The 26,124-nt window shown below is 45.1% G+C and overlaps 1 protein-coding gene, 1 long non-coding RNA gene and 1 pseudogene across 4 annotated transcripts; all 3 read left to right on the forward strand.

Annotated features, from left to right (window-relative positions):
• Positions 1-5,034: 5,034 nt before the first annotated feature.
• Positions 5,035-7,002, forward strand: LOC110534846 (annotated as a pseudogene).
• Positions 7,003-7,645: 643 nt separating this feature from the next.
• Positions 7,646-26,121, forward strand: LOC110533329 (transcription elongation regulator 1-like). The gene is given in 21 exon segments (XM_021617437.2): positions 7,646-7,798; positions 8,526-8,751; positions 8,919-9,071; positions 9,381-9,636; positions 9,842-10,105; positions 11,901-11,963; positions 14,316-14,510; positions 14,626-14,732; positions 14,851-14,936; positions 16,783-16,993; positions 16,996-17,099; positions 18,077-18,215; positions 19,315-19,404; positions 19,607-19,725; positions 23,186-23,336; positions 23,502-23,666; positions 23,892-24,074; positions 24,341-24,520; positions 24,735-24,818; positions 25,091-25,191; positions 25,452-26,121. Coding segments are annotated over 21 exon segments (3,126 nt in total). The 5' UTR covers positions 7,646-7,751; the 3' UTR covers positions 25,654-26,121.
• On the forward strand, positions 19,732-23,161 carry LOC110533332. Of its 3 annotated transcripts, none has more exons than XR_005053573.1 (3): positions 19,732-19,900; positions 20,295-21,199; positions 21,627-23,161. It is a non-coding gene; the product is annotated as an uncharacterized LOC110533332 (long non-coding RNA). The 3 variants fall into 3 exon arrangements; XR_005053575.1 differs by having other exon boundaries at positions 19,732-20,473; positions 20,531-21,199; positions 21,627-23,159; XR_005053574.1 differs by having other exon boundaries at positions 19,732-20,623; positions 20,666-21,199; positions 21,627-23,157.
• Positions 26,122-26,124: the final 3 nt, after the last annotated feature.

Below are 26,124 nucleotides of genomic sequence, written 5' to 3' on the forward strand. Positions count from 1 at the left end.
CCAAAATATCTATGTTTTGTTCCCCGAGCCACTTAGTTATCACTTTTGCCTTATGGCAAGGTGCTCCATCATGCTGGAAAAGGCATTGTTTGTCAGCAAACTGTTCCTGGATGGTTGGGAGAAGTTGCTCTCGGAGGATGTGTTGGTACCATTATTTATTCAAGGCTGTGTTCTTAGGCAAAATTGTGAGTGAGCCCACTCCCTTGGCTGAGAAGCAACCCCACACATGAATGGTCTCAGGATGCTGTACTGTTGGCATGACACAGGACTGATGGTAGCGCTCACCTTGTCTTCTCCGGACAAGCTTTTTTCCGGATGCCCCAAACAATCGTAAAGGGGATTCATCAGAGAAAATGACTTTACCCCAGTCCTCAGCAGTCCAATCCCTGTACCTTTTGCAGAATATCAGTCTGTCCCTGATGTTTTTCCTGGAGAGAAGTGGCTTCTTTGCTGCCCTTCTTGACACCAGGACATCCTCCAAAAGTCTTTGCCTCACTGTGCGTGCAGATCACTCACACCTGCCTGCTGCTATTCCTGAGAAAACTCTGTACTGGTGGTGCCCCAATCCCACAGCTGAATCAACTTTAGGAGACGGTCCTGACGCTTGCTGGACTTTCTTGGGCGCCCTGAAGCCTTCTTCACAACAATTGAACCACTTTCCTTGAAGTTCTTGATGATGTGATAAATGGTTGATTTAGGGTGCAATCTTACTGGCAGCAATATCCTTGCCTGTGAAGCCCTTTTTGTGCAAAGCAATGATGACGGCACGTGTTTCCTTGCAGGTAACAATGATTGACAAAGGAAGAACAATGATTCCAAGCACCACCCTCCTTTTGAAGCTTCCAGTCTGTTATTCAAACTCAATCAGCATGACAGAGTGATCTCCAGCCTTGTCCTTGTCAACTCTCACACCTGTGTTAACGAGACAATCGCTGACATGATGTCAGCTGGTCTTTTTGTGGCAGAGCTGAAATGCAAAGGAAATGTTTGTTTGGGGATTCTGTTAATTTTCATTTATCCGTTAATTTTCATTTATTATTCTGACATTTCACATTCTTAAAATAAAGTGGTGATCCTAAAACAGGGATTTTTTGTTTACTAGGATTAAATGTCAGGAATTGTGAAAACTGAGTTAAAATGTATTTGGCTAAGGTGTATGTAATCTTCCGACTTCAACTGGACTTTTTGGTTTGTACTCAATAGTATTTTCTGTATTTCATTAAACAGTTCATTAAATCATAACTAAAATTACATTATTGTGCAGATCTTTTGTTTTAAATTATTGTCTGTTTTGAGCTTAAAGGGATACTCATTGACAAACCTAATGGCAACATCAACAGTCACTTTGCTTGTACAGTGTAATTTTCATCAAATATCATTTTTTTAGTCCCAAATTGGATGCAAATGAAGTCTGTGGTTGAACCAGAGAGTGAAGGAGGTGGGACAGCAAGGCATGAAAGTGATTCATTAGTAACAAGATTGGGATAATGAAAGCATGTGTTTTAGGGGAATTCTGATTGGTTTTTCAGTCACTTCAAAAGCCCTGGCACCTTTTGGCTAGAGCGCTGAGGTGTCAGGGATACCGGGCATCCTGGTATCTGTTCAGTCAGAGAGCAGAGGAGAGTCACCTGTACTTGTTCTTCCTGAACATGTTGGCAGTGCTAACACACTGAAGACACTGGCAGCGAGGAGTAGTTTATTATTTTACACTAGCTAGTCATACCGAAACCTCTGCCAGCTGCTGGTTTTGTCATCTTGCACTTACTGCCTTCATCTCCCATGATGTTATGCAGGAGATGGCAATCTTTACATGAGAAGAAATCATTAGAATGCTCTTCCTGTGGCCACTGCTATGTTCTCTATTCTTTAAACAAGGTCACTGCAGTACAGTAGACACATCATTTGGACAGATTATTATTATTATTCGTTTTCATTATCACTACTACTTGGAATAACGTCTCTGATCTCTCAAACAACAGAGTAGAGAAGTGACTTTGCTGTGGGCACTGGGAAGAGGAGACTGGGGCCTTACTTGAACATGAGAGTGCTCATTGAAGTTGTCAGAAGAGAGGTTTTCAAAAGAGGAAGGGAGACTTGCAGAGAGTTGGAGCACCTTTGCAGATGTTTGTCTTGAAAATAAATCTCCAAGCGTGTGTGTGTTTAAGGACGTGACCGTATTCTAATGAGTCCTGCGTTGTTCTGCAGAGCTCTTGAAGTGTGTCAGTGAAGCTGGGGAACAGATGTCCCCTGGGAGTCCTCCGCTGCCTCTCCCCTGAGCCGCCAGCAACACAAGTAAGGGCCTCCACTTTCTTCTCCCTGTTGGGCTATTCTATTGCATAGAGTTTTGGCACACAATACAATGAACAGGAACTATATATAACCCTTTAAATATATCATTGCAGTTGTGGATCCTTTCACCTTTATGAAATGCAGACAGTATTTTGCATAATTACAGACAGATGATGAATCTTTTTGTAGGGAGGATTGTGTAACATGCAAGGTTAGAACATAACTTATTGTCAGATTTGAAACCTGCCCAGTTAGATACCCATGTTCACCTCAGCCAATTTGTCTTTTCACTATTCCACCATAGTGGGTGTTTAACTGCCTATACCCTATGAATTAAGAATGCTTTTGACTGCGTACTGATGTTGGCTATCCTATCACTGAAGGCAAGTTTGAGGGAGGTAGTTGTTGAATTCCATGAGATTGACCAGAATTCCATGAGATGGGCCAGAATTCCATGAGATGGGCCAGAATTCCATGAGATGGGCCAGAATTCCATGAGATGGGCCAGAATTCCATGAGATTGACCAGAATTCCATGAGATGGGCCAGAATTCCATGAGATGGGCCAGAATTCCATGAGATGGACCAGAATTCCATGATGGGCCAGAATTCCATGAGATGGGCCAGAATTCCATGAGATGGACCAGAATTCCATGAGATGGGCCAGAATTCCATGAGATGGACCAGAATTCCATGAGATGGGCCAGAATTCCATGAGTTGGGCCAGAATTCCATGAGATGGGCCAGAATTCCATGAGTTGGGCCAGAATTCCATGAGATGGGCCAGAATTCCATGAGTTGGGCCAGAATTCCATGAGATAGGCCCTTTTGAAAGCCCTCGTCGAGGTAGAATACAAAGGTGCATTTTGGGAATGTGGTTGTACACTGAGTTAATTATTTATTGCTAATTTAGTTTAGCGGCCAGCTATCTAAACTTGTTATCATGGTTGAATTACTGTCTGGGGGGCCCCCATTGATTTTGTTAGTCAGTCTCACTCAGATATATTAAAAACTGGAAACATTTCTCTCCACCCTAAGGCAAAATGTGTAAAATTGCAGAAAATCGTCTGTAAAACAGTTATTTGTCCTCTCCGTCCCATGGTAAATTAGTAGAATTGCATGAAATGAGTTATAAAATTGCTAAATATTCTCTGCACCCCACGGCAAAACTCTACACCCCCCCCATCAAAGTTGCCCATCCCTGAGATAGACAAAAAAATAGCTATAGTAAGTTTGGGAATAATGTGCACAGTAAAATGTAATCACAATCAGAAATGTAAAAAGAAACAATGGCATCTGAATGTTATTTACAATTCAGGAGCTTAATAATTCATGTTGACCATATGTATTTGACAATAAAAGTGATAAAAGATGGCATGCTCACTGCAATTTCCATTTTGCCTAATGTATTATTAGTCTAATGTCGCCATCTAGTGGGTAGTCGTAGAACAGGGGCGGGTACTGCACACATTCTGTGGTTACAGGTCATATGGTCATTGTCATTTGTTTATGACAGTTTTATACAGGATTTAGGACGGGAGATTGATGAAAAATGTTGTGATAATGGGAAACTAACCATTGCCTTGTTTTGCTATGACAAAACTGCTTGTTTTGTCAACACTTTTTTATTTTATTTTATTTTTTAGGGTGTATAAATCATTGTGACAAGTAAACTAGTTGCGTTCCTTTCAATGCCAAACAATTATTTATTTATGACAAATCCCACCCAATTGTTGTGGTTTTTAACAATGCTGCTCGCGACAACAATTGAAATCGTTCCCAAACATTCCCTGACGATTTGTTTATCATAACTACCAACAATCAATCAGTTTTTTTTTGGGGGGGGGGGGGGGGGGTTGATGTCTGTCACAAAGGTTTTCTCTCAAATTGAGCCAGCTTGCTAATATTTGCAACAATGGATAAGCATTCCAAGCGAAGAGCTCAAATTACATTCAAGAGAAGTGAACAAAGTAAAAACGAAGATGACAGTAAAGAAAAATGCCAATGAAAGAGAGGACCCTGCATCTTCAGCAGTGAAGCATGGAGGTGGTGGGGAACAGGAGAGGCTGATGGGTAGGCCTAAAGGCTGTGGAAGTTCTGGAAATAGTTACGCGGTTCCAGTCAGGCCTAAAGTTATTTCCAAAGCTGATAAATGTGGTGGTGGTGATGGGCATCTAATGTCCACAAGTTCAACACACCTCAAGGAAGACATTCAAGGTCGACCAGTTTACATTTGAAAAGGAGAGGGCATCATCATCATCAGCCAGTAAACAGAGTAAAGCCAAATCTGATCATCCCGTGAACTCTCAAGTGCAGGTCATCAAGGGGAAGATCCTCACACCTGCTCCAGGTCAGGCCAAAGTAAACGTTGTTTGAGAACCAACAACGCATCGTCAAGGATGTCCACCTGCAGCTCCCACTATAGACTTTTCCAAACCGATCCATGTTGTTCACGAAAATGGGACGACCTTCACAGTATTGGATGGTAAAGCCATAACGCTCAGTAAAGTTCCATATCCACCAGCTGTTCATGTGAGGGATCCACCACCTCCAGTAAAGGTGAACACTAGAGGGATGAATCTCACCATGTCAACATCCGACGCAGGTATGAATACGAGCATACTTAAATTATACATACGGATGTTTTATACTTTTCAGCACATCATTTTCACCTATTGAGTTCATTCACAAACCAATAAACAATGTGAAGATTTTCCTTCTAGAAAATCTGGAAGTAACATGGAGAATGGACAGAAATGGCTATATCAAGAGGCCTATGAATGAGTTCATGGTCTGGGCGAGAGTCCACAGGCCTGTCCAAGTCCAACCCAACAGCCAACAATGCAGACGTAAGTGTGCAGCTAGGAGCAGAGTGGAGCAAGCTCACTGAGGAAGAGAAGAGGCCCTACTATGAGAAAGCATGTCAACATAGCCCAGGCTGTCTACTTACTCACGCCATTCAAGTCCATTTAGTATAATTATTGTTTCATATATTTATTATATTTCAAAATTCATATAACTAACCTTTACTTGCATCTCAATTGTGTATTCAAAATCTTCACCCTTAATCATCACAGGTTGGATCTATCAGCTCAGACCTGGAAAAAGAAAGTGCTACGCTTCTGTGATATCCTTCACCCTTCAACCGTCCTGCTGCTCTGCAGGGACAAGTGTTCCTGGGGGCGTAGTCTTGTCCCATGACCGTGATGACAATGGTCACCAATACCACCATCTCCTCTGTTGCATACACACGGGCTGCAGATAAAGCAATAGCTCACTGTCTGGCTATCCCTCACCAGACACACTTTCAGTTAGTGCACATATATATAAAAACATAAACATACAGATTTTAGTCTCTCCATACATCAAATACACAGACTACAAAAACACACTTTTATCAACATGACAAATCTAAATGTTTTAATAGAGATGGATGGCATTATTTACATTTTTTATTTATTTAACTAGGCAAGCCAGTTAATAACAAATTCTTATTTACAATTACGGCCTACCCCAGACGATGCTGGGCCAATTGTGCACCGCCCTATGGGACTCCCAATCACGGCTGGATGTGATACAGCCTGGATTTGAACCAGGGACTGTAGTCACACCTCTTGCACTGAGATGCAGTGCTTTAGACCACTGCGCCGCTCAGGAGCCACAGCATCTGCTATAACAGTAAACTGGAATAATACATTGCAGTATGAAGCTTAATACAGTAGTTGTTTTGGTCTTCGCCCAGGCTCTAATGTCCAGGGTGATGCAGCAGCAGCCTCTCAGAGTACCAGTCTCCATATTCTCCCAGACTACTGCTTGCCCACATCCCCACCCAACAGCCACTACCTCTGGTGGTAAGCCTGGAGAACGCAAGCGTGAAGCCAGACACTCTGGCAGCAACCTTGAAGAAGCTCTTAAACCCAGGAAAATCAGCAGTCAACAGGCATACTACAAATCTGCCAGTGTGATTCCCTCTACAAGCTTGCCACCCAGCTCCAAATGTCTCCAAATACCACTCTCTAACCTGGTTTACCCAGACATGTATCCTCCATCTCCCATGCCACATCCGGTGGGCCTCTTCCCCACCCCTCGCTTCCCATTTGCTCCGCCCAACTTCATGTCTGGACCCCAGTTTTATCCACCAGGGTAAGCAATGCATGCTGTTTCATGTTGAATACCAATTAAGTACTACAGTATGTAAGTATGCTGTTTGATGTTTTATAATTGTGCAGGTTAGTGGTGAAAATTGAACTATGGTCTTTTGAAACGCCATCATCCCGAGATTGTCTTTTTTTTCCCATATTATACCCTTACCCACACTCCCCATACTCCCATACTCCCACACTCCCATACTCCTACCCAGGTCTCCAACCCCATGAGTTCTCAAACCCCATGATTAATCCTATGTCTAATCCGGACTACCCCTATGAGGACAACTACCATCAGCATGAGTCCACGTTCTCCCTTCCCAACAGAGACTGACCATTTCGTCAGAGAGGAGGAGGGGGGGGGGGGGGGGGGGGCGGCACAGAGATGTCAAGGTCAAGGGTAGACCCCCACTACCTCTGAGCTCCTGGTTTAGGTCCCACCACTGGATGTGCATGACCTGGAGAACGTCTTCACCAATTCTGCGCCAGAGAACCCTGCCAGTGTCTAAGAGGTCCAAGTCACCAACGATGAGGACAGGGAAGAAGTACGCGTGATGAGAATTCTCTAGGGTCAAACCGAAGTGACATCCTTTAGTAAAATCCATGATAGAGACGATTTGTTGATTCAGTGAATCAGTAGTTTGTGTTGTATACACAATAATATATCAATAGTTACTGTTATTCTGAAGTCATTTGTTTTTTAAAGATGAATACTGTTTTATGAGATCGATACTGCTACATATTGCAGTATTTTTAAGGTGTTTGATAGGAAGTCTATTTATTTATGTCTTTTTTGTTCTACAAATACCTAGTTTATAAGGAGAAGGGGGTGCTTTGCAGGTTTTATGCAGACTGAAAGTCCAGGCATAGACATAGGTACTACTGGCCTATTCAGAGTACTGTGCTCTTTGTATAGAAATCAGATACAAATGCCAATGAACCAATAATACATGCGGAGTGGCCATTTTTACACAAGTACTGCAAATACTGTACATCCAACGTTGTTAATAACTTGCATGTAACTATGGAATTATGTATTTTTCTTAGTAAATGTAAATTAGGTTGTGGTACAGTTGCCTGTCTGGCCATCTGTTTTAAAGTTGTTAGCCATCAATAGTTAGGAAAGTCCTAACTGAACAAAGACATCACAGTTGGCTGGACTGAGAGCCCCCTGGGCAGACGATGGCGACTGTTTTGTCATCCAATCAGATTTTCTAAACGACGGGCGTATAGTGTGATCGATGGGCCATTTGGCCAATGTTGTGTAAAAGTTTGTGTGCGGAGGCGTTTCCAGGAAGAGTCGTTTAATTTTTCTGTAATGGCGGACCACGGAGACGGTGAAAGTATTGTGTTTAACGACAACAGGTGAGGTGATCGCGAATAAAGCCAAGTGAATCATATTTTTCCAGAAGTACTGTTTTCTACGGTTGTTAGCTAGTTTGACATGAATGTGAACATGTCCTCACAATGTCTGATTTGTTACATGCGCTGCAGACTAGTAGCATATTCAGTGTGGCCACGCTAGCAGCTAACATCATTAGCTAGACTCCCTCCCGACTCGTGGATTTACCTAAACTATGATGCTATTTAGCTAGCTGCGCGTCTATTTAAATTGCATAACATTAGCAGCCTAGCTAGTTATCGTAACTAACGTTACATTGGGTAGCTAACTAACTAGTGTACACATTCGCTAGCTACCCCCACTGTGTTGATGTGCGTATTACCAGTACACATTTGCTAGCTACGGTTAGTGTGTTCATGTGGGTATTAGCGGTTTATGTAGGTAGCTAGCTAATGTTAGTCAGTGAGACTGTCAAATTGAACTAACTTAGGATCATAACTTGATTGCATCGTTTGATCCCAACAAGTAATGTATAGCTAGTTAGACTGTAACACAATTTAGCTAGCTAACGTTAGCCTGATAACAACGAATCATGATTTTGTGTGGGGTCACTAACGTTATCCTGTGTTGCAAACAATCAGCTGGGAAAGGGGAAGATCGCAAGCGAGTAGATATAGCAACTCGATGTTGCGTAGTTCGATCGTTATTTTGATTTGGTTCATGAGTCAGGTCCATTTGTTTTGTTTCTAGGATGGCGCAGCAGCAGACGCTGCGTTTCCGCGGCCCTGCTCCTCCTCCAACCCCAGTGATGCGTGGTCCACCCCCACTGCTCAGACCCCCACCTCCCCCCTTCGGTATGATGAGAGGGCCTCCACCACGAGGGCCACTGTTTGGGCGTCCGCCGTTTGACCCCAGCATGCCACCCATACCCCCACCAGGAGGCATGCCCCCACCACTCGGACCCCCTCACCTACAGGTAGACCAGTCAGAGATGAAAGGAATAATTTCTGCCATTGGATCCATCCATCTTTTCTATAGAATGTGACTGTTACACATTTGGTTTGTCAGAGGTATGAATGCATTGAGAGCCTGAAAATCTTAGACTGCATTGCAAGTATTAAAGGCTTGATTTTTGTATTTCAGAGACCTCCTTTTATGCCCCCGCCGATGGGCAGCATGCCCCCGCCCCCAGGGATGCTATTTCCCCCTGGGATGCCCCCAGTCCCTGCTGCTGGAGCTCATACTCTGCCCCCTACTGATGAGATCTGGGTGGAGAACAAGACACCTGAGGGAAAGGTAGAGAATGGCCTCTTACTTAAAGGAAAGATTGACCCATTTGAATGTTGTTTTTGTGCGTCTCTGAGTGATTTCATGTTTTCATGTGTATTGGAGCTATTGCCGTTCAAGCAAGCAGCAATACAGCCGGTATGTCTAGTTTTGCATCCCGGCTGTATTTCTGCCTGCTTGAACGGCCAATAGATCATCACTTAGAGATGCACAGACACTATATAACATTCATAATGGGTTAATTTTTCCTTTAATTTAGATGTTATGGTAGTTCTCTATTTTAACCTATCTGAATGAATATTTTCTTGTTTCCCCCAGGCATACTACTACAACGCCAGGACTCGAGAGTCAGCCTGGAGCAAACCTGAAGGGGTTAAGGTGATCCAGCAGTCAGAACTCAACCCTATGATGGTGACCCCTGCTGGAACAGGAGCCTCCTCCAATAGCAGCACTGCAGCCAGCACTACAGCTGCCACACCCTCTCCAGTGTCCACACAGGCACCTTCCCAGTCTCATACCATGAGTACCAGCCCAGACACCAACACCACCTCTTCTTTGTCCCAGACCATCACTAGTGAGTACAGCTCTGGGAAAGGGACATCTGGATCTTGTTTTAGTTCTCTGGACAGGTCTGATGGTTAGAATTCCTCTTAGTATGACAAAAGAAGACTGATTTAGTGATGATCACAAAGTTGGAAATGACTAGTTTTCTGCTTGTCTATTGTTAGTTTTACTGTATGTCTAGACTGTGATGTAACACTCTGCTGGTCTTTGTCCAGCTTCTGCTGCTACAGATCTGCAGCCTGTGGCCTCCGTCCCCTCGAGTGTGGGAGTGACCCCGATGGCAGTGGTCAGTGTAACCACAGTGCCATCCTCAGTGACACCAGTCCAGACTATGTCCCTGTTGCCCCAAAGTCTCCCGACTGGCCTGCCCCACCACACCATGTCCCAGCCTCACACCACAGCCACTATCCCAGGCTTTCCCCCAGGGGTCATGCACCCCTTCAGGGTGCCTCTACCAGGCATGCATATCCCACTGCCCGGTAAGACATGGTCTGCTCTCTCCTCATCCCAAACCTCTCTACCTCCCTTAACATTACTGACACTCCTCCCCTTTCCATACTGTCATTAGTCATCTCTTCATTTGTCTGTCATCTTAACGTTAGGCCTTATTTTTATTCCTGTACATTTTATATTTTAGTCATTTTAGCAGACACTCTTATCCAGAGCGACTTACAGTAGTGAGTGCATTCAGTTTAATCTATTAAAAGTAATAGATTAAACTAATAATTGTGGAGGTAGAATGGTTTCGGTCATGGTTGGAGAGAGAAATAAGCAAATCAGAACTTGTATTTTTTTTAAAACTTATTCCACACAACTCCACATTCAGCTCCTTGACATTTTGTTTGTTTTTGCACTGTAGTTATTGGAGAAACGAGTCACTTTTAGTCCTGTAGATAGATGGCAGCATTGCCCATGTTCAGAAAAGGGTCAGCTAGTTGTCTGGAGAAAACAAATGCAGGAGAAAATTCAAATGCCTTTCAGACAATGTCCTATGAAGAAATAGGGCGGTTTTTGTTGACTCACTTAGCAATTTTTTTTATTAATTTAAAGGTGCAATATGCAGAAAACCCTCCCGCCATTTCCTGGTTGCTAAAATTCTAATAGTTTGCCTAATTTCAGTTTATGTGACAAAACAAGCAGGTATATTTCAGTCAATGTTCCAGGTAAAGCTCCGCCTTATCTCAGTTCACTGGTTACGATGGCAACACCCATCCGTAGCACGCGCTCCAGCAGGTGTATCTCACTGATCATCCCTAAAGCCAACACCTCATTTGGCCGCCTTTCGTTCCAGTTCTCTGCTGCCTGTGACTGGAACGAATTGCAAAAATCGCTGAAGTTGGAGACTTTTATCTCCCTCACCAACTTCAAACATCTGCTATCCGAGCAGCTAACCGATCGCTGCAGCTGTACATAGTCTATTGGTAAATAGCCCACCCATTTTCACCTACCTCATCCCCATACTGTTTTTATTTATTTATTTTTATTTTTCTGCTCTTTTGCACACCAATCTCTACCTGTACATAACCATCTGATCATTTATCACTCCAGTGTTAATCTGCATAATTGTAATTATTTGCCTACCTTCTCATGCCTTTTGCACACAATGTATATATAGACTCCCCTTTTTTCTACTGTGTTATTGACTTGTTAATTGTTTACTCCATGTGTAACTCTGTGTTGTCTGTTCACACTGCTATGCCTTATCTTGGCCAGGTCGCAGTTGCAAATGAGAACTTGTTCTCAACTAGCCTACCTGGTTAAATAAAGGTGAAATAAAAAAAAAAAAAAAAAAAAATCTAAACCGCTGTGAAATGTCTTTTCAACAACCCAAACTGTTGTTTTTTCAACTGTTTGAAACTGGTGTTGAAAACCACACTTAAGAACGGGAAACGTAGAAATAGAACACACAGAACAGATCTACTGCTTCTTTGACTTGCTTTCAATGAGAATTTTTAGATCTATGTCTCATATTTCTATGTGAATTTGGTTGGGTCATCCAAAAAGTTACACATTGCAGCTTTAAATGTTTCGTAAAAAAAAATATATATATATATTTAATTTTAATTCAATACTCTGCACATCTACAAAACCGAATCAGCACTTTATTCATCCATCTGGTTGTTACCAGGAAGATAATACTACCTGTTGTTATCGAAGTGATAGTGGTTGTGGGCCTAGTTTTAATGTGTTGTTGAAATCTGTGTGATCTGCCCTGGCAGCTTGCACCTCTCTCCTCATGTGTCCAATACAATGCTTGCTTGTCCGTTCTTGCAGGTGTAGCAATGATGCAGATAGTAGGCGGTCCCTATATAAAGACAGTCTCCCCCAACCATAACGGTAATTCTTTCAAACATCTCCAGTCAGTATTCTGTTAGATGGCATGTTAGAGATTTGTTGTGAAAATTATGCTTATAATTTTTGGGCTCTTTTGGCATCGCCAAACAATGCGGAGTATTACTGTTGATTTTTTATTTTTTTATTTATTTATTCAACATTAGTGAGTTAGACATATTTTAGGACTTGTGTTAAATGCTTTTTTTTAAAGAGGAGATTTGGGAAGGAGGCATTTTGGTATAGTGTTGATCAACCAATAGCTGTTTGGACAAAACCGCAATGTGGACTTGTCAGTACTGTCTCCGTTGTACTGTTTTTAGCTAGGTTACTTTTAGCAGGGTTTGATTTTTGAGTGGTAATTTAGTCACTGGTATATAGGTCCTTGTTTTGACAGGCAACACACCTATTTTAGGTTAGGTTATTTTCCCTTTAGTACCGGAAATTCACATTTTATTAATGTTGTATGGTCATTTGATAATCATTTTCTTCTTGTGGCATGCCTTGGTGTGTTTTTGTTAACATCTCAGTGGCTCAGTTTTAGATGTTACCTGTGTACTCATGGCTAAGCAGAGAAGGCCCTATATTTACAATTTGAAAATTAGGTCTAAGTGTTGGAACTAAGATCTTTTTTATATTTCAGGTGAATTCTTATGGCCTCTAAACTACATGCAGTGCATCCGGAAAGTATTCAGACCCCTTTACTTTTCCCAATGTTGTTACATTACAGCCTTATTCTAAAATGTATACAACAAATAATAATTCCTCAATCTACACACAATACCCCATAATGACAAAGCAAAAACTGGTTTTCTGAAAATTTTGCAAGAAAAAAATGATTTTTTTACACATCATGCTACAAGCTTGTCACACCTGTATTTGGGAAGTTTCTCCCATTTATTCTCTGCGGATCCTCTCAAGCTCTGTCAGGTTGGATGGGAAGCGTTGCTGCACAGCTATTTTCAGGTCTCTACAGAGATGTTCAATCGGGCTCAAGTACCGGGCTCTGGCCGGACTACTCAAGGACGTTCAGAGACTTGTCCCGAAGCCAATCCTGTGTTGCCTTAGCTGTGTGCTTAGGGTCGTTGTCCTGTTGGAAGATGAACCTTCGCCCCAATCTGAGGTCTGGAGCAGGTTTTCATCAAGGATCTCACTACTTTGCTCCGTTCATCTTACCCTCACGCCTGACTCGTCTCCCAGTCCTTGCCTCTGAAAAACATCCCCACAACATGATGCTGCCACCCACACTTCACAGTAGGGATGTTGCCAGGTTTCTTCCAGACGTGACGCTTGGCATTCAGGCCAAAGAGTTCATTCTTGGTTTCATCAGACCAGAGAATCTTGTTTCTCCTGGTCTGAGTGTCTTTAGGTGCCTTTTGGCAAACTCCAAGTGGGCTGTCGTGCCTTTTATGGAGTAGTGGCTTCCGTCTGGCCACTCTACCATAAGGCCTGATTGGTGAAGTGCTGCAGAGATGGTTGTCCTTCTGTAAGATTCTCCCATCTCCACAGAGGAACTCTAGAACTCTGTCAGTGACCATCGGGTTCTTGGTGACCTCCCTGACCAAGGCCCTTCTCCCATGATTTTTCAGTTTGGCCGGTTGGCCAGCTCTAGGAAGAGTCCTGGTGGTTCCAAACTTCTTCCATTTATGAATGATGGAGGCCACTGTTCTTGGGGATCTTCAATACTGAATAAATGTTTTTGTACCCTTCCCCAGATCTGTGCCATGACACAGTCCTGTCTCGGAGCTCTACAGATAATTCCTTCGACCTCGTGGCTTGTTTCTTTGCTCTGACATGCACTGTCAGCTGTGGGACGTTATATAGACAGGTGTGTCTTTCCAAATCATGTCCAATCAATTGAATTTACCACAGGTGGACTCCAAGTTGTAGAAACATCTCAAGGATGATCAATGGTAACAGGATGCACCTGAGCTCAATTTCAAGTCTCATAACAGGGTCTGAATACTTGTAAATACTTGTAATTTGCAAACATTTCTTAATCTGTTTTCGCTTATATGGTATTGTGTGTAGATTGCAAACTATATGTATATTTATTACATTTTAGAATAAGACTGTAACGTAACAAAATGTGGAAAAAGTCAAGGGGTCTGAATACTTTCTGAAGGCCCTGTATATCCTCAGAACTTTTCAAGAATGAGTGACACAAGCTCTAGCAATAGTGTCAATAACACAGCATCTATTACCTTTTGGACTCTTTTACCCAAAAGGAAGTAGATGCCCTACCCGCCCCACGCCCCCTGCTTTATGGCTGGCTTTGTTTAGATGAGCAGTAGAATGGCTTTATCAGACAAGGAGTGTGTCTTAAGAACTATTCTGTGTGTATTTGACCTTCCACAGGTATGCTGCCTGGCATGGGCCCTCCTCTTGTTCCCATGATGCACCACCCTCAGTTGGCCCTGGCGGCGCCCGCCTTGTCAGGCCTCCAGTTCCCAGAGTGGTCCGAGTACAAAACGGCCGACGGGAAGACCTACTACTACAACAACCGCACACTGGAGTCCACCTGGGACAAACCCCAGGAACTACGGGAGAAAGGTTGCTCTACTTAAAGCTTTGGATTTCTCCAACCAGCTAGCATTCATGCTCCACTGGTTAAGTGAGGTTTTAGATGTTGCCTATCTAATGTGTGTGCATTTTTCCTCTCCTGTAGAGAAAGAGGCAGAGAAGGCCAAAGAGAGACAGCAGGCCCTGGAGGAGGAGGCTATGGAGATGGAGGATGAACAGCCTAAAATAGAGCTCCCCAAGGAGGTGAAGGAGGTGAGAGGAGAACTGTAGCCATCTACTAGTCACATCATTCTGGCCTGCATTTGATAATTTCAAAAGGTGTATTATTGTCATCTACCTTAATAAAAGTTGTATTCCTTTCATTGAGCAGGTTAAGGAGGAGGAGATGACTGAAGAGGAGAAAGCAGCACAGAAAGCCAAGCCCGTGGCCACTAACCCAATACCTGGCACTCCCTGGTATGTAACAGAAAGCCCGTGGCCACTAACCCAATACCTGGCACTCCCTGGTATGTAACAGAAAGCCAAGCCCGTGGCCACTAACCCAATACCTGGCACTCCCTGGTATGTAACAGAAGGCTAAACCCGTGGCCACTAACCCAATACCTGGCACTCCCTGGTATGTAACAGAAAGCTAAGCCCGTGGCCACTAACCCAATACCTGGCACTCCCTGGTATGTAACAGAAAGCTAAGCCCGTGGCCACTAACCCAATACCTGGCACTCCCTGGTATGTAACAGAAAGCCAAGCCCGTGGCCACTAACCCAATACCGGGCACTCCCTGGTATGTAACAGAAAGCCAAGCCCGTGGCCACTAACCCAATACCTGGCACTCCCTGGTATGTAACAGAAAGCCAAGCCCGTGGCCACTAACCCAATACCGGGTACTCCCTGGTATGTAACAGAAAGCCTGTGGCCACTAACCCAATACCTGGCACTCCCTGGTATGTAACAGAAAGCCCATGGCCACTAACCCAATACCTGGCACTCCCTGGTATGTAACAGAAAGCCCGTGGCCACTAACCCAATACCTGGCACTCCCTGGTATGTAACAGAAAGCCTGTGGCCACTAACCCAATACCTGGCACTCCCTGGTATGTAACAGAAAGCCCGTGGCCACTAACCCAATACCGGGCACTCCCTGGTATGTAACAGAAAGCCAAGCCCGTGGCCACTAACCCAATACCTGGCACTCCCTGGTATGTAACAGAAAGCCAAGCCCGTGGCCACTAACCCAATACCGGGTACTCCCTGGTATGTAACAGAAAGCCTGTGGCCACTAACCCAATACCTGGCACTCCCTGGTATGTAACAGAAAGCCCATGGCCACTAACCCAATACCTGGCACTCCCTGGTATGTAACAGAAAGCCCGTGGCCACTTACCCAATACCTGGCACTCCCTGGTATGTAACAGAAAGCCTGTGGCCACTAACCCAATACCTGGCACTCCCTGGTATGTAACAGAAAGCCTGTGGCCACTAACCCAATACCTGGCACTCCCTGGTATGTAACAGAAAGCCTGTGGCCACTAACCCAATACCTGGCACTCCCTGGTATGTAACAGAAAGCCTGTGGCCACTAACCCAATACCTGGCACTCCCTGGTATGTAACAGAAAGCCTGTGGGCACTAACCCAATACCTGCCACTCTCTGGCATGTAACAGAAAGCCTGTGGCCACTAACCCAATACCTGCCACTCCCTGGTATGTAACAGAAAGCCTGTGGCCACTAACCCAATACCTGGCACTCCCTGGTATGTAACAGAAAGCCCGTGGCCACTAACCCAATACCTGGCACTCCCTGGTATGTAACAGAAAGCCTGTGGCCACTAACCCAATACCTGGCACTCCCTGGTATGTAACAGAAAGCCTGTGGGCACTAACCCAATACCTGGCACTCCCTGGTATGTAACAGAAAGCCCATGGCCACTAACCCAATACCTGGCACTCCCTGGTATGTAACAGAAAGCCCGTGGCCACTTACCCAATACCTGGCACTCCCTGGTATGTAACAGAAAGCCTGTGGCCACTAACCCAATACCTGGCACTCCCTGGTATGTAACAGAAAGCCTGTGGGCACTAACCCAATACCTGGCACTCCCTGGTATGTAACAGAAAGCCTGTGGGCACTAACCCAATACCTGGCACTCCCTGGTATGTAACAGAAAGCCTGTGGGCACTAACCCAATACCTGCCACTCTCTGGCATGTGCCACTGATGGTAACAGAGCTATGTGCTGTTGTCTGGAGGCTGAACTTGCATCAGTCACACGCCCTGGTGCCCTATTGAACTTGTGTGTGTTTAGGTGTATTGTGTGGACCGGTGACGAGCGGGTGTTCTACTACAACCCCACCACGCGTCTCTCCATGTGGGACCGGCCAGAGGAGCTGGTGGGACGGGCCGACGTTGACAAGAACATCCAGGAACCACCTCATAAGAGGGGCTTGGAGGACGCCACCAGGAAGCTGGGTATGACCACACACAGGCACACTCATCCTGCTTCTGTAGGTGTTCATGACGATGGCCTCATCACTTCTCTCCCTCAGGAATCAGCAAAGAGGAGCTGGAGCAGGCAGCAGAGGAAGCTCTGGAAGATGAGCCTGTGAAGGCCAAGAAGAGGAAGTAAGTTCCCAGTCCTCTCCACCTAAGGGCCCAGCACACTTCTACTAGGGGCCAGTAACAGCATGACGAGGCACTCAGTCATTCTTCATCGTCTGAACAGATTAAACAGCATGTACAAATTGAAATCAACCCATGATGTACTCTGGATAAAAATATCTCAATTCTTAGTTTAAGGTTTAGTTGGGGTGTTTGGTCGCGAACCCTAAATTGCTTGATTTTTGTATTTTCCTCTGGGGGTGGAGGGACTAACTCTGTGGGAGGTAGTATTGTATTTTCCTCTGGGGGTGGAGGGACTAACTCTGTGGGAGGTAGTTTTTAACCCAGCCTGTACTGACTTAGTAAAGCCTATGATGTCTTCACTGGTTCTGTTAAAGTGGTCAATCGATGGTCACTGTCCAGGTTACCCAATCAGTCACTGTTTCCCATCAGTGCCCTCCAAGCCTGCCTCTCCCGCTACCCTAAACACTGGTCCCGTTGCACAAGAGACTATTTTTCAGGGAAAAGGCCTGTAGAACACATGGTGATGCCAACGTGGGCCTCCAAGGTAACCACCTTGCTTGACCTCCTTCTTCTAGAACTACTGCTTTAGGAACCCCAATGAGCAAATGAAGACGTTTCCCGCCCCGTCTCGCCATAGCTATATGTGATAACGGAACACTGAATACAAATCCAAGACCGTGAATATCAGTGGTCAGGTATTTGACAAATCCTCCCCCTCTCAATCTTTAAAAGCTGTAGGACCTGTGCAACACCCAACTTATATCATTTGGAGTCCACTCATTTGGTAGAGATGGCTGATAATTGATCGGTCAAGTATAGCAGAACACCTGGGTAGAGAACATAGAAGAACATACTGTATCATTTCCCCAATTGAAGAAGTAAAGTTGCACCCCAGGCCAGCCCCCTACCCCTCCCCCCCCGGTCTATCACTAACCCTCCCCTGTGCCTGGATCTTGACGTCTTCCCTCCGCTTGCAGGAAGGAGGAAGTGATGAAAGAGGCGGACTCTGAGAAAGAGGCAGCCATGGAGGCAGAGCTGAAGGCGGCCCGAGAGCGGGCCATCGTGCCCCTGGAGAAGCGCATGACACAGTTCAGGGACATGCTGCTGAAGAGAGGGGTAAAACACTTCAATCCAACGCAATACTGTAACCTTAGACACATTAATCTGAATGGAAGCCCACCAAGGTACACTCTTAAGTTAATTCTCCTTGTCTTTGGTGTTTAATTTCTGTTCTTCCTGCCTCTATCCCTGACTTCTATCTTATGCCCAGTTGATTGACATTTCTGCTTATGTTTTGGTAATAGTTCAAGAAGTACATTCATAAAAGTTAGTTAAACATGTTATGTACATATCTATAACAGTGTTGAATTGTTAATGATAGACAAAAAAATTTAACATTTCACTATTCTTTGTAGGGAAGAAGTAATTTGAAATCAATTTATTGTACATAATGGTGACTTTCTTTGAAAATGACATGCACATGCTGTACTGGATCAGTGTTAGGTTTTTCCAATACATTCATCAGATCTATATGTCTTCAGGACTACCCTGCCAATGGCGAGGTCGTCCTTTACAAACTGGCATGCAGAGTAGATGATGTCATTATGTTGTCATCTCCTCTGATTTGGGATCAGATTTCATGTGTTCAGCTTCCTGTTTCTGTATTACATGAATTATGTATCAACTTCTTTATCCTAGAAACAGTTGTTCAGAACCAAAACAGGCATATTGCAACTCTGATGCATCCAAAGCAGAGTTAGAAAAATAAATAAAAACTAATTTGATCGTAAAATGTATTAAACTTCCCCAGCAGGGGAAATGTATTAAACTTCCCCAGCAGGGGAAATGTATTCAACTTCCCCAGCAGGGGAAATGTATTAAACTTCCCCAGCAGGGGAGTTATTGGTGCTGCTGTCTGCAGCTTTTTCCAAGAGCACCACCAGGCGTGATGCAGGCCTTTATGGCACATTGCTCTGCTGTCACTGTATTGTTCCTTTGGGTGTCACTAGTTTGAGTAAAACGTGACTCATTCCTTTTAGATTTGAGGGGGATTGATTGGTTCCTTTTAGATTTGAAGGGGATTGATTTGGCCGACGGGGGATTATTTTCCCTCGAAGGAAATCAATTTGACTGATGACTGAAAGTGTTATGTGAATGTTGTTGAAGCCCACCTTGATTGGCCTGGTCTCACGCCCTCTAAACCCCGCGCCCACAGGTCTCAGCGTTCTCTACGTGGGAGAAAGAGCTGCACAAGATAGTTTTTGATCCGCGATACCTGCTGCTTAACCCCAAAGAGAGAAAGCAGGTATTGTACACTAACAGAACTCATTTATCAATTTAGATTTGATTTGTTTCCATATTCAGTCATATTATGATATGAGAGAGAGCTCTACAGAGCTCAGAGCTCTACAATCAGGTAATATATGTATTTCCCAAGGGGATATCTGCCAGTTGTGTGTGTATTTATGCTAACTGTTGTTCCATGTGTGTCTGCTGATCCTGTGCAGGTGTTTGACCAATATGTGAAGACCCGAGCTGAGGAGGAGAGAAAAGAGAAGAAGAATAAACTGATGCAGTCTAAGGACGAGTTCAGGAAGATGATGGAGGAGGCCAAGCTCACAGCCAGGTCAGACCTCACTATAAACACTAGTTAATATGGTACCAGGTACCAGCCAGGTCAGACCTCACTATAAACACTAGTTAATACTGTACCAGGTACCAGCCAGGTCAGACCTCACTATAAACACTGGTTAATATGGTACCAGCCAGGTCAGACCTCACTATAAACACTAGTTAATACTGTACCAGCCAGGTCAGACCTCACTATAAACACTGGTTAATACGGTACCAGCCAGGTCAGACCTCACTATAAACACTGGTTAATATGGTACCAGCCAGGTCAGACCTCACTATAAACACTAGTTAATACTGTACCAGCCAGGTCAGACCTCACTATAAACACTAGTTAATACTGTACCAGCCAGGTCAGACCTCACTATAAACACTGGTTAATATGGTACCAGCCAGGTCAGACCTCACTATAAACACTAGTTAATACGGTACCAGCCAGGTCAGACCTCACTATAAACACTAGTTAATACTGTACCAGCCAGGTCAGACCTCACTATAAACACTGGTTAATACGGTACCAGCCAGGTCAGACCTCACTATAAACACTGGTTAATATGGTACCAGGTACCAGCCAGGTCAGACCTCACTATAAACACTAGTTAATATGGTACCAGGTACCAGCCAGGTCAGACCTCACTATAAACACTAGTTAATATGGTACCAGCCAGGTCAGACCTCACTATAAACACTAGTTAATACGGTACCAGCCAGGTCAGACCTCACTACAAACACTAGTTAATATGGTACCAGGTACCAGCCAGGTCAGACCTCACTATAAACACTAGTTAATATGGTACCAGGTACCAGCCAGGTCAGACCTCACTATAAACACTAGTTAATATGGTACCAGGTACCAGCCAGGTCAGACCTCACTATAAACACTGGTTAATACGGTACCAGGTACCAGCCAGGTGGTTTAGTTAATACTGTACCAGGTACCAGCCAGGTCAGACCTCACTATAAACACTAGTTAATATGGTACCAGGTACCAGCCAGGTCAGACCTCACTATAAAAACTAGTTAATACGGTACCAGCCAGGTCAGACCTCACTACAAACACTGGTTAATACGGTACCAGCCAGGTCAGACCTCACTATAAACACTGGTTAATACGGTACCAGCCAGGTCAGACCTCACTACAAACACTAGTTAATATGGTACCAGCCAGGTCAGACCTCACTATAAACACTAGTTAATATGGTACCAGCCAGGTCAGACCTCACTATAAACACTAGTTAATACGGTACCAGCCAGGTCAGACCTCACTACAAACACTAGTTAATATGGTACCAGCCAGGTCAGACCTCACTATAAACACTAGTTAATACTGTACCAGCCAGGTGGTTTAGTTAATACGGTACCAGCCAGGTGGTTTAGTTAATACGGTACCAGCCAGGTGGTTTAGTTAATACGGTACCAGCCAGGTGGTTTAGTTAATACGGTACCAGCCAGGTGGTTTAGTTAATACGGTACCAGTCAGGTGGTTTAGTTAATACGGTACCAGCCAGGTAGTTTAGTTAATACGGTACCAGCCAGGTGGTTTAGTTAATACGGTACCAGCCAGGTGATCTAGTTAATACGGTACCAGCCAGGTGGTTTAGTTAATACGGTACCAGCCAGGTGGTTTAGTTAATACGGTACCAGCCAGGTGGTTTAGTTAATACGGTACCAGCCAGGTGGTTTAGTTAATACGGTACCAGCCAGGTGGTTTAGTTAATACGGTACCAGCCAGGTGGTTTAGTTAATACGGTACCAGCCAGGTGGTTTAGTTAATACGGTACCAGCCAGGTGGTTTAGTTAATACGGTACCAGCCAGGTGGTTTAGTTAATACGGTACCAGCCAGGTGGTTTAGTTAATACGGTACCAGCCAGGTGGTCTAGTTAATACGGTACCAGGTACCAGCCAGGTGGTTTAGTTAATACGGTACCAGCCAGGTGGTTTAGTTAATACGGTACCAGCCAGGTGGTTTAGTTAATACGGTACCAGCCAGGTGGTTTAGTTAATACGGTACCAGCCAGGTGGTTTAGTTAATACGGTACCAGCCAGGTGGTTTAGTTAATACGGTACCAGCCAGGTGGTCTAGTTAATACGGTACCAGGTACCAGCCAGGTGGTTTAGTTAATACGGTACCAGCCAGGTGGTTTAGTTAATACGGTACCAGCCAGGTGGTTTAGTTAATACGGTACCAGCCAGGTGGTTTAGTTAATACGGTACCAGCCAGGTGGTTTAGTTAATACGGTACCAGCCAGGTGGTCTAGTTAATACGGTACCAGGTACCAGCCAGGTGGTTTAGTTAATACGGTACCAGCCAGGTGGTCTAGTTAATACGGTACCAGCCAGATGGTTTAGTTAATACGGTACCAGCCAGGTGGTTTAGTTAATACGGTACCAGCCAGGTGGTTTAGTTAATACGGTACCAGCCAGGTGGTTTAGTTAATACGGTACCAGCCAGGTGGTTTAGTTAATACGGTACCAGCCAGGTGGTTTAGTTAATACGGTACCAGCCAGGTGGTTTAGTTAATACGGTACCAGCCAGGTGGTTTAGTTAATACGGTACCAGCCAGGTGGTTTAGTTAATACGGTACCAGCCAGGTGGTTTAGTTAATACGGTACCAGCCAGGTGGTTTAGTTAATACGGTACCAGCCAGGTGGTTTAGTTAATACGGTACCAGCCAGGTGGTTTAGTTAATACGGTACCAGCCAGGTGGTTTAGTTAATACGGTACCAGCCAGGTGGTCTAGTTAATACGGTACCAGCCAGGTGGTCTAGTTAATACGGTACCAGCCAGGTGGTTTAGTTAATACGGTACCAGCCAGGTGCTCTAGTTAATACGGTACCAGCCAGGTGGTTTAGTTAATACGGTACCAGCCAGGTGGTTTAGTTAATACGGTACCAGCCAGGTGGTTTAGTTAATACGGTACCAGCCAGGTGGTTTAGTTAATACGGTACCAGCCAGGTGGTCTAGTTAATACGGTACCAGCCAGGTGGTCTAGTTAATACGGTACCAGCCAGGTGGTTTAGTTAATACGGTACCAGCCAGGTGGTTTAGTTAATACGGTACCCGCCAGGTGGTTTAGTTAATACGGTACCCGCCAGGTGGTTTAGTTAATACGGTACCTGCCAGGTGGTCTATTTAATACGGTACCCGCCAGGTGGTTTAGTTAATACGGTACCCGCCAGGTGGTCTAGTTAATACGGTACCAGCCAGGTGGTCTAGTTAATACGGTACCAGCCAGGTGGTTTAGTTAATACGGTACCCGCCAGGTGGTCTAGTTAATACGGTACCTGCCAGGTGGTTTAGTTAATACGGTACCCGCCAGGTGGTCTAGTTAATACGGTACCTGCCAGGTGGTTTAGTTAATACGGTACCCGCCAGGTGGTCTAGTTAATACGGTACCAGCCAGGTGGCTAGTCTCTCTCAGGGAACTAAGAGTTGCTGTGTTGTTTGTTTCAGGACAACGTTCAGTGAGTTTGCATCCAAGCACGCCAAGGACCCACGGTTCAAGGCCATAGAGAAGATGAAGGACCGGGAGGCCATCTTTATCGAGTTCATGACCGCTCTCAAGAAGAAAGAGAAGGAGGACTCCAAGAACAGAGGAGAGAAGGTGAGCGCTGGTCTGGAAACCTCCATGGCCACTGAAAACAGTAGCCTGAGGAAGTGCTATGCTGGACAGGTCACATACCTGGATGCTGTGCTTAGTGAAACCTGGAGACATTTGGAGTATCTGATCGTGTGTATGTCCCTATTGTAAACCTGGTCTCTGTCCCAGGTGAAGCAGGACTTCTTTGAGTTGCTTGGCGACCACCAGCTGGACGGAGGGCAGCGCTGGAGCAAGGTGAAGGACAGGCTGGAGGGAGACCCTCGCTACAAGGCTGTGGAGAGCTCCAACACCAGAGAGGAACTCTACAAGCAGTATGTGGACAAGCAGGCCAAGGTGGGAGGAACAGGATATTACCTCAGAGGCTGCCCTTCCTGCTCATAAACTCACTGACTCCAGCTTGTCATCTGACATTTAACCCAGCCCAATTCAGTGCCACAATCTTAAGTCTTTTTAGCCTCTTGACGTGATGGGTGTTATGTTGCCTGTAATGATTGCATGCCTCTGTGTATATGATGATGCTGCCAGAACATGTATTTGATGGTGTCTCTCTGCTGCCAGAACATGGACTCTGATAAGGAGAAGGAGATGGAGCGCGCCGCCAGGATAGAGGCCAGTCTGAGGGAGAGGGAGCGCGAGGTGCAGAAGGCCCGCTCTGAGCAGACCAAGGAGATCGACAGAGAGCGGGAGCAGCACAAGAGGGAGGAAGCCATCCAGCACTTCAGAGCCCTCATGTCAGACATGGTGAGCTCACACCATCCGCTGAAGTTGGTTTCCCCAATAAGGCACCGACAGGACTACATTTGTAGCTGAGAACTTGGGTGAACCAAACATTTACTTAGATTAAACCCAGTTTGATATGGCCACTGGAAGATCGTCTCAGCCGGGCAGATCAGAGACAAGACAGGAACCTTTGTTTTCAGATTGACCTTGTTAATACCCAGACTTGTATTATGTGGATGAGGAACCATGTGCCAGGTCTTAATGCTGCTGGTGTGTGTTGTGATCAGGTGAGGTCGTCTGACGCGTCGTGGTCAGACACCAGGCGTAACCTGCGTAAGGACCACCGCTGGGAGTCCGCCTCTCTGTTGGAGAGAGACGAGAAGGAGAAACTGTTCAACGAACACGTTGAGGCGCTCTCCAAGAAGAAGAAGGAGAACTTCAGACAGCTACTGGACGAGACCGTCATGGTGAGAGACAACGTTTGGGCTGGGCTTACGCTCTCATTACAGGGCACATATGTACACCAACACAGCTGCATTAAATGTAAACTCACCGCAGTCCATCTGTGTATTAACGTGTCACCATTAAGGTGGTACTGTAAACCTGCATGTCATTCAGATAGAGTATTATCCTGTGACGGATGACTTGGTAGTACGTGCGTTGATTGAGTGTTCGCCACAGATCACACTGACCACCACGTGGAAGGAGGTGAAGAAGATCATTAAAGAGGATCCTCGCTGTATCAAGTTCTCCAGTAGTGACAGAGTAAGACCTTTCTCTTTTACCTTGCTGTGTTCTACTGGTTGAGTCAGCCACCCATGTACTCTGTGTTCTACTGGTTGAGTCAGTCAGCCACCCATGTACTCTGTGTTCTACTGGTTGAGTCAGCCAGCCACCCATGTACTCTGTGTTCTACTGGTTGAGTCAGTCAGCCACCCATGTACTCTGTGTTCTACTGGTTGAGTCAGCCAGCCACCCATGTTCTCGGTTAACACCAGGCAAAGACGCTGAGCGGTTCGTCTTGTTTTGGTTTGTAGAAAAAACAGAGGGAGTTTGAAGACTACATCAAAGACAAGTACATCACAGCCAAAGCTGACTTCAGAACACTTCTGAAAGAGACCAAGTTCATCACGTACAGGTGAGTACAGCAACGGGCTGGATTGTGACATTCTTTCATTGGTAGCTGGGTGAATATGTATCACAGGTTGGATCATTTTAATGGCATTTATTGTGTAGATTAGGTGTACTTAAGACTGGAGTTTTAAACAATTATTAGATCAATTGAGTCAGGAGGAGGTGCTATTGAGGTGCTATTGATCAATTGAGTCAGGAGGAGGTGGTATTGGTCCATCTGCATTGCCTCTTTACTGACCCCTCCCCATGTTGTTGTCCTCTCAGGTCGCGGAAGTTGCTCCAGGAGTCTGACCAGCACCTGAAGGATGTGGAGAAGGTTCTGCAGAATGACAAGCGTTACCTGGTGCTGGACTGTGTCCCGGATGAGAGGAGAAAACTCCTCATGTTCTACATTGAGGATCTGGACCGCCGGGGTCCCCCTCCTCCCCCCACTGCCTCGGAGCCAACACGTCGCTCCACCAAGTGACCAGAGACTGCTAGAAACCCTGAGCATGAACCAGCCCTGCACCTATTCTAGTGCAGTATTAAACTGTAATGTCCTAATGCCTTGTGGTAAACCTGGAACATCCATCCCTGTATTTATTCAAGTGTCAGTAGTGCAGAGCTCTGGCTCTCCTCTCCTGCCTACAGGGCCTGATGATGTGCCACTGCTCTAACCCCTGACATCTGACCTTTGGCCTAGCTGAGGTCAAAGGGATCGGCGTAGTAGTACATCTGCAGCCACCTATGACGTTAGACAACTGTAAATGATGAACTCTGCTGTTTCTGTGACTCAAGGCATTGCAGGCCTTAGTAACTGTTTTTAGGGTGTCGTTGACGGCGACCGACTCACAGTACAGTTTGAATGTTAACGTTTCTTCTCAGTGGTTTCATTTTGATGCGTTGCTTTTTCTGTACATGTTTACTGGAATAAAGACAACTTTTCTTTTTTTAACAA

This window comes from Oncorhynchus mykiss, chromosome 10 (genome assembly GCF_013265735.2).
Source record: "Oncorhynchus mykiss isolate Arlee chromosome 10, USDA_OmykA_1.1, whole genome shotgun sequence".
In the NCBI taxonomy this organism is placed as follows: Eukaryota; Metazoa; Chordata; class Actinopteri; order Salmoniformes; family Salmonidae; genus Oncorhynchus; species Oncorhynchus mykiss.